At 40.2% G+C, this 9,437-nt stretch overlaps 1 protein-coding gene across 1 annotated transcript in view; it reads right to left on the bottom strand.

Moving 5' to 3' along the window:
• Positions 1 to 47: 47 nt before the first annotated feature.
• Positions 48 to 9,437, bottom strand: part of LOC124113088 (hillarin-like) — a 49,152-nt gene continuing 39,762 nt past the window's right edge. Inside the window, exons 6-9 of the mRNA XM_046473342.2 lie at positions 6,352 to 6,434; positions 5,511 to 5,654; positions 5,055 to 5,210; positions 48 to 4,182 (exon numbers count right to left, since the gene is read on the bottom strand). Of these exons, the coding sequence (XP_046329298.1) occupies positions 2,661 to 4,182; positions 5,055 to 5,210; positions 5,511 to 5,654; positions 6,352 to 6,434 (1,905 nt within the window). The 3' untranslated portion in view covers positions 48 to 2,660. The remainder of the gene's footprint in view (positions 4,183 to 5,054; positions 5,211 to 5,510; positions 5,655 to 6,351; positions 6,435 to 9,437) is intronic.

Here is a 9,437-nt window from a genome sequence, read left to right as displayed (position 1 = left end):
CAATTTCATGCAGTGGAGTGCACCTGAAGTATTAACAACAAACATGGTTTCATTTCATACATTTTATTTTGCAATGTTTTGTTTGCTGAACAATATTTGAAACTGTATAAATAGATAACATATTGTAACAAAATAATATTTTAGTACCAATATATAGCTTAATTTGTGACAGAAAGTTGCTGATTAGGTGATACGCAATACACCATGATACACCCTTTGAACAGAAATAAGAACATTGTACAAAACTGCAGTAGATTCTTGCTTTTAAAGACTTTTCTCAATATTTCATTCACCTGACACCATTTCATGAGAAAGCTTATGTGTAAATTGTTATATATATATATATGTTTGTGTTAATTGCTTAATTATCCTAAAGTGTAGATATTTATCCATTGCCTATTTGCTTGGTACAACGCGCAGAGAGTGCATATATTAGCATATAAAACAATTATATATTTCAACTGATATACAGATTATTTTCACAAGTTTGGCCAATAACAACGAACATACATGTCAAAATCAAAGCATGTTTGCACGAGATGAATGAAATGTATTCTGCAGAAACTTTAAATTGTATCAGAGACTATCCTCTTGATCTGTCGACAGCATCCAGCATGTTTGTATCCATGTATTTCTTATCATTATGCTGAATGTCACTAATTTATCTGGATCTAATTTAGTTCCAAAGATTTTAAATGCCTAGATGACATCAGATCTATTATATGGTCTCTGATGACATAACTGTTCAATTCATATATTAAAAAATGATCAAATATAGTAACAGAATATTAGCAAAACAGACATATTCCAAGCAAACCTTAATAGTCCATTATTAAAATTTTAAACATGCATGAATACTTTAAGGAATCAATAAAGGCAGATCTTGAAAGGAATTGACTTCCCATAACCCTGCTTGACTATTGTGTCAACTTATGACTGTATATATTAGGTGACTATACACATCATGCAGTACACACATCCGACTCTACGAGCACCCGGTCCTGCATGCTGATGATCATGGGTAGGCTGTACATGCACACACCATTGCAACATTCCATGACTAGGAATACCAGTAGTATGAATAACGGATCAGTTTGTAGTTAATTAATGAACAGACTGGCGCGTCACTTCTCCAGTCCACTGACCTGTCTGGTCAACTCCAAGAGCCGACAACACGTCAGCCTTCAGTTGTTCCTTAAAACATGAAGGAAGGGAAGTATCTGTTAAATACTTAACCCCTTCAAATTATTCCCAGTAAGGGTTTGTGACTGCTGTCCGCAGTGAAACTAACAGGGTAACATACCACTCAATCAACATCAACTTGAAAAGTACACTTTCATTTTTCTGCATAATTTGAAGCCATTTTATTTGTCTCATTGTCCGACAGAGCTGGTTGCCCTAGGTTGCCCTATGCTTGCATCATGCACACCGCCCCAGGTTGAGGATGGGTAGAGAGGATGCTTGCCCCACTTTAGTATAACCCAAGACTGGCCCTATATGACCAAGTTGTGGAAACAGTAGTAAGGTCATGTTCTAAATGTCAATGTACTTAGACCAACACAGTTTTCTTGCTTGAATTATAGATTTTGAAGTTCAGTGAAGTAGGGGATAAACAAAATGTATAGAAAAGTTATATTTAGCTTTTTTAACAAAATACATTTTTATGAAATAGCATTTTAAAATTTTAGCTTTTAACTGTTCCAAACATTGACATATTTATCTTTAAAACAAGAAATATTATTGGTTTGGCAGAATTGAAAACAAATAGAATTACATGACTGTTGTAATAATTGTTTTATGTGTATTAAGTTCAATTCAGGCTGCAGGGTTTGAGGTACATGACTCCTACAGTAATGCTGTCACTCACTCATGCTATCTACGCACGTCACTATCAGATGAAATGTACATGTATACCTCCCTAGCTATGTCACTCACTCTGCATCTGGCCTGACTACTGGGAATACATATTGCTTTGTACACCAAACTAATGATTAGATACATTCCACACAAAGTGCATGCACTCTAAGACAGAACCATATCTCAACAGCATGTATTATTGAAAATCATGATTCAATGGTTGAGAAAAATTAACCAACTTTGACAAAATGTTTGATAATACATCACAGACCTCTGCTACAAATTCTAAGTGATTAAAAGAATACAATTTAAGCACAAGCTTAATAAACATCACATATATGCATTACACAGACTGAATGTTGGATCAGTAATGTTATCAAATCAACTTGCAGCTCATGTGTTGTTGATTGGACCAAACTGGTAGATTTCAGACCAGCTGGATGATACTGTCCCTGACCAATCAGCATTCAGAACATACACGGCTTACCTCATGGGTCACTGCTAGATAATGCATTATGATGCATGTCTTAAGCTTACAACAGGTCTAGGCACAAGTGATGACTTCATTCCCCAGGCTCAGATTGGCCTCATATGTAGACCCACATCCATGTAGAATCACAAACTATGCTATATAACATCCTGGCTCTTAAATACTTCGTCTACATTACCAGAACATGTTCCTTTGGCATGGCTTTAGGGGAAGAAATGAACTTTTCAAGGCAAATGACAGTTTGTAGTTTGACGTTGGTCATTATCCGGTCATTATGATATGGAATGTATTGACACCAACTCACAGACGTCCATTACCGGCTGTCAGTAGACTTATCAGATGACTTGTCTGAGAATCGATCAGAATTTTTATCGGAATGTTTTTCCTTTTTAGAGAAGAGTCCCTTCTTGAATATCGAGGAGGACTTCTCCCGGCTTACTTGAATTCCACCATTTGATTCCATCGGGCTCCTAGAGTACTGAATTAGATAGTTGTAAACATTTGGGAGTGAGCGATCATCGCTTTTATCTCGCCGAGCATACAATGACAGCATGTAGTTCCCGCTGCGAGTCAGAGTGATGTTGAAGCGCATGATGGTCGGACGGTCGTCAAGCCGGGCCATCTGGACGTAATCTCGGTTATCCTCGTCAGGTTCCCGAAGGAACTGAAAGGAAAGGTTGATACTTTGTGGAACCTCCAGCTCAATATGACACAGATTGGAATCAGAGATACGGATCTTAGGGTCCTTGTGTGATACCAGTTTCAGCCCAAACTCCTCAAAGGAACTTGTAGGTCCCCATTTATTCTTAGACGAAGAAGTTTTGGGAATTTCCAGTGGGGTGTCGACCTTGGTGCAATTAATGAGATACTTGCAAGCATGGGATAAGGTGTTGGAATCAGACACCCCTTTCGGACGAGCATAAAGATCAATGCCATACTGTCCTGTCTGTGGAAGGGTGATGGTTATTGTCAAGATTTTGGCATCGGCAGAAAGATGCACAAAGGGATCGAGAATTTGATCTTCGACTTGATTCATTCGCAATTTGGCCACAAACTGTAGGGGTCTGGGAATATTGAACTTCACACTGAATTTTTCTTCAACCGTGAGTATTCCTGCTTTGGAAGTTTCCAAATTGTCACTAGACTCACCACCTTCGAAAGGCACAGCTGTAAGTCCAAAGTGTCGGAGGGCCTTCTTGGGCCCCCATTCCCCAGCGGCACAGTTGGGAAGGGGATGCATCTTCCCAGACATCGTTGTGCACAGGATCTTAAACTTACACGCACACTTCAGTCGGAATGGAGCAAAATTTGCATTGTTTTCCTCAACACACCGATTGGTCTCATCGATCTTGTTCGCAAAAATCTCAAAGAAATATTCAGCAGTCGTAGGCACATGGACACTGAAGGTGACAGTGTTGTCCACCATGGTCTGGAAGACAAACCTCTCCAGGCTAGCTCCGCGGTAAGACAGCTCATGTTTGCGCTCCTTATCAGCGAATCGGAGCTGATAGAAAAACACAAGATCATTTTCCAGCTCCTCAGGGATCTTGATGCTGATCTTCACACCACCTTTGTCGTCTGTCTCTAACACTGCCACCCTGCTTTGATCAAACCTCATCCCGTAGTGGAAGAAAACGGATCGGACGAATGGCAAGGCTTCGAACTCCGGGAGAGTGATAGGGATCACAAGGAGCTGCCATTTCTGCTCATACGGCCAGAACTCTTGGATAAACTCATCGGGGTCGGTGAGGAAGTAGTGCTCGTCGTACTGGTAGCGGATCTGATCTCGCTTCTTGGGCTTCTCCTTGTCCTTGTCCTTGTTCAACACCAGGTGTCTGAAGGGAGGAGAAGAGCAGTAAGAAACAGGGACAAATATTTCAACATCAAATAGAAACAGGCCTTATGTCCATCTTTTGTCAACTATAAATACAGCAAACTATGTTGATAACGGACACGCTTTTATATAACAAACACGCTTTGATATAACGAACATACGCATGTTACTGCTTTTGGTCCTGTTCATTTGCTGTATATATGCATATAACAAACTACGGTTATAACGAACTAAAATTAGTGGTCCCTTTGAGTTCATTATGATTATAGATTACTGTATCATCAAATAAAATATGAGACGGAAAATCATTTGTAGGGACAATTTAGTAATCTTGTAATCATTTGTCATTTACCAAATTTGGTCATTTGTTCAAATTATTTTGACATTTTAAGAAAGAGAACATGCTTCAGAAATAGCTGAATAGAGTGTAACCTTGTTGCTTCAGAAATTACTGTTCCCAGGGAAATACATCTGATTGTCAGCTTATTTATCAGGCCTTGATGATGATGTCTCTTCCACTCATACATGAACCTAATCCAAAAGTGATTTTCTATAAGGATCTTTGGACTAAGGTGACTGTTATTGTTTAATGTTACCTTTGCAAAATACCAGTGTACTTTGTGACCCTTGATTGTTGTTGAACGTATGACCTAGGTAATGACTGAAGTAGTTTCAGTGTGAAGACAGGATTGACAGGCATTTCAACTTCTACTTTTTTTCAATATGATGCTTCGGTACCGATATAAGTACCTTGATAAAGAATTAGTATCTGTACTGAATAGTGGCATTTTTAGAAGAACAAAGAAGTTAAAATCCATGTCTTCATTGATACTGCGGTATAATGCCACATAAAGATATCTGGTGTTCCTCTACCTGGCCCCCCAGTTGCACTGGATCAGCCTCCAGTCCCCGTCAATCAGCACGGCATTCCAGGTGTTCTGGAAGGTGTCGGGAGTGATCTGCATGCCTGGCTCGTACCCCACACTCTTGGAGTGGCCCTTGATCTCCACACAGTGCAGGCCGCAGTAGCTGCAACACATCACAACACAGACCGCGTCACAGCAATGTAGCTCGTTATCATCGTATATAATTATGTGAGGCAAGTACATATCAAAGAGAAATAGAAATTTCCATATATTTTCTCCTCATCCTACCGACCCTACATCCTTTGAATTTGTAATTTAATTTAAAAAACATGTAGTTTTATTTTTATTTTGACCACTTGACAAAGGTGTTGAGAAAAAACCATGTAACCCAATGAATAAAAAAGAAAGGCCCCATGTGCCAAACCACTGTCGCAAGGCAGGCAGTGGTTATAACATGTCCTACCTGCACAGTCTCATGAACAGCACGTGGTAGGTTTCTGTGCCGAACTTAATGCCCCTCAGTAGTCCCATAGGCGTGTCCTCCTCGATCGTCTCGTCAAACTCCATCACATTGAGGTCCTTCACTGTGATCCAGCGGTAGATGGCTCTGACAGACAACAAGCACATGTCTCAACCACATGCATGTGGTGAACCACAGAGATACACCATGCAACATGTATAGAGTGGGTCAGTTATTAGCACTGAACCAGGAATATCTTAGCTGGGACAAGAAGAATGGGTTTCAGTCAGTGTAACCTTATGGGGATTTGAGCCTGGGCCTCCGTCTTGATGTTTGTTTGTTTGTTTGTTGTTTAACACTGCACTTAGCAATATTCCAGCTTGATGACAGTGGTCTGTAAATAATGTTGTCTGGACCAGACAATCCAGTGATTGACATCATGAGCATCGATCCATGCAACTGGGATACGATGACATACATCAACCAGGTCAGCAAGCCTGACCACCCGATCCCATTAGTTGCCTCTTACAACAAGCATAGTCGCCTTTTACTGCAAGATGCCTTTCTTCTTTAACCTTCCTAAATGTCCTTTATTTCTACAGCAACCTTCCAAGTAAGTGAAATTGCCCAAGTAGCATGTAATCACTTATATCATACAAATTTATTATTCAGTTTTGAAATAATTGCCAATGTTCATCAGACTCCCCCAAATTGTGTTTCCTTGTTCAAGACTTTCCCCTGAACCTGCCATGAACTTTGTGATCCCCTCCCTGTTATTTTCGACAACTACTGACCACACAACATCAAACTACAAATAGCCGTGTGTCTTGTAGCTGTAGCTCACCTGGCTTTCTCCAGGTCCGACATCAGGTTTTCTGTCAGCTCCTTGACCAGGTCAGTGTAGGTCAGCTGCTCACCTTCGGCCACCTGCAGGGAGGAAGTGGTACATGGTAGATGTATCGTGGTACATGATTCAGGAGCTGCAAGATAGTATTCCCTGTGTGTGGCTGCGTGTACTAGTCCAGACTAATTCCAATTTTATAGTGCTAGCCTGAGATGCCATGCTGCAGTTTAACATGAATACCCCACTCAGACACAGTATACTGACACTGAGCTGACCAGTCCTTGTTTTAGCCCCTTAATGCCGCACGCTAGGCAGGGTAACAACAAGTATGATCTGTAAATGTTTTTTTGTATGACACGACCGGGGATCAACAGTGTTCCCGCTGGCTTTTGAAACTGCCAGTCTTTGTGGACTGGCAACTCTAAAAATTACCAGTCCCCCAAAATTTTGGCCAGTACCAACTTTCAACAAATAAAAGTATGCATGAAAATTATTAGGTTTTATTTCCTTCAACATCATGTTCATTGCAAAGTAGGAAGTAACTTAGTTAGATCTATACATCATTCACACAAACTTCAGTCACAATTGAAGCATTCCAGCATTCATTGAAACAGCCATCTGCATAATGCTACCCCTGCGTCACAGGGCCATATGACACAGTTGAACCAATCAACTCAACTCGAAAGGGTGCACGGGAATCACGCACGTTGAGACGCCCAACACTAACACTGTATTCGTGTGTGCGTGATTCCCGTGTTTCAATGAATGCTCGTTCCACCCGTGACGAACAGGTCTGGTTGTTGATGAAATATAGTGATCGCTAAATAGACAGATTTTTTATTCATGCACCGATTGTCTTTAAATGTAATATCCAGTTATGTATGACTGTTTAATAACCTCATACTAACTTTGACTGGAGTAGGTCCGATAGTTTTTCAGATATTGTAGTAAACGTCGGTACCTTAAATTACCTTCCAGACTATACCTAGAGACAACAAATCACTGTGTTCCCTGCTTCTTGATGAAGTACACCACATACCTAGTCCTACGAGACATGCATGCTTCATGGGAGTCCGATCCATTGACAGTTAATGGACAGAGATGCCTTCAATAGTTTGTTTTTAAAAATAAAATACACTGCCTAATATGTTTTAAACATTTGAATGAAATTCTAATAATTTATTCATTATAGCACTTATATAGATCTATATATATCAGAAACCACAAATCACAACATTAAAACTGATATGCTGCAGATCTTATCAATCTCCATATTAGAAAAATGCACCACACAACAGTCAAGATAAGCATAATTACACCTAGTAATTAGAAATTTCACATATGAAATTTTCTCAATTGTTCTGTTTCCTTAGTGATCATCATTTGTATCAACAAGAAAATCAACAAAGTCAACTACATCTCAAGCATGGAAACTCATTGTGTTACCCCATCCGCCCTTGTCATCTAACCAAGAACAATCATTAATTATCTCCACAGAAAGCCAAGTTTGTTGAGGTGTGACAGAATGTGCTGATTTAGCATTATTTAAGTCGCCCATGGCAAATCAGTGGTTTAATTCCCCAGACAGTCTGTGATGAAAGACTACAAGATGTGCAGTGGTGTTTAACCAAACTAACCCAGCCGTACAGAGACCTGCTGAGATTGGGGAGTGTGCAGGCTATGTTTAGAACTCCTCTAGAATGGTGCTGTTGTGACATGGTTCTGCTCTGGTTAATTCTATTCCTGGCGACAGGCGTTATCAACACTGATTGTGTATGTGATGCTAGTCTGTGGTGTACACTATTCATAAGCTAATGCTTTTTTAACAGTTGAATTATTTGTTAAGGGGAAAAGCATATTACTTTTGATGCTACAGTGAAGACTCCCAACTAATGACTCACTATACACTTACTAGAGCTATATGATGATGATGATGATGATGATGATAAAGTGTAGCCTTTGTTTATCACATAGTAAAACAGGGCAACAGTAATGAGTGACAGGGTGTTTGTATGTGAATGAAATCCCCATCTTCAACAAAAACATAATTCAAATTACCTACAAATATTGTGTCTCTCCTTAATACTCAGTGTAATCGTGCAATCACCTTTACAGGGATCATGTCAATAACTCGAGAGTGACAACAGGGTTTCACCATAAATGTCATTGTATAATCAATATTACAAACAGCTAAATGGTCGTCAGTGTTAATTACACTGTCAGACAATCAATGATTTATTGGCAAAGATCATTATCGAGTTATTGATCGGATGCCGACTGATCAGTTGTCTTGACAGGTGTGTTCCTGACCACTGCAGGCAATAGACACTGGTGGCCAAGTACAACCGTGTGACCAGTATGTGACAATAGGGTTGATGGATGTGTCACTCTGGTCCTAACCCCTGCCCTGTCGGGGGTGCCCAGATACTGGGCAGTACACTGAACCTACTGCTTCAGTGTTTTTTAGTTCTGCTTTATTCTATTTTAGAATCATGGATTTACTCTGTTAAATGTTTCAACTATATCCATGCAGTTGCATTTTGTTTCAGCTCATTACACCAAGGAAAGTCTTAGTCAGAACCCTGAGGTTTCCACGTGTCATTGCCTCCCACATGTTATCACAATCACCCCCATGTTCTCGAGGTCGCCCCCATGTTGTCATGATCACCAACATGTTGTCATGATCACCCGATGTTGTCATGATCACCCCCATGTTGTCATGATCACCCCCATGTTGTCATGATCACCCCCATGTTGTCATGATCACCCACATTATGATCACCCCCATGTTGTCATGATCACCCACATTATGATCACCCCCACGTTGTCATGATCACCCGCATTATGATCACCCCCATGTTGTCATGATCACCCATATGTTGTCATGATCACCCCCATGTTGTCATGATCACAACATTATGATCACCCCCATGTTGTCATGATCACCCCCATGTTGTCATGATCACCCCATGTTGTCATGATCACCCCATGTCATGATCACCAACATTATGATCACCTCCATGTTGTCATGATCAACCCCATGTTGTCATGATTACCCACATTATGATCATCCTCATGTTGTCATG

The sequence above is a fragment of the Haliotis rufescens genome, unplaced genomic scaffold (genome assembly GCF_023055435.1).
Source record: "Haliotis rufescens isolate VD_foot unplaced genomic scaffold, xgHalRufe1.0.p SCAF_2, whole genome shotgun sequence".
In the NCBI taxonomy this organism is placed as follows: Eukaryota; Metazoa; Mollusca; class Gastropoda; order Lepetellida; family Haliotidae; genus Haliotis; species Haliotis rufescens.
The sequence above is the reverse complement of the archived record's forward strand: the minus strand, read 5'-3'. Positions and strand labels throughout refer to the sequence as shown.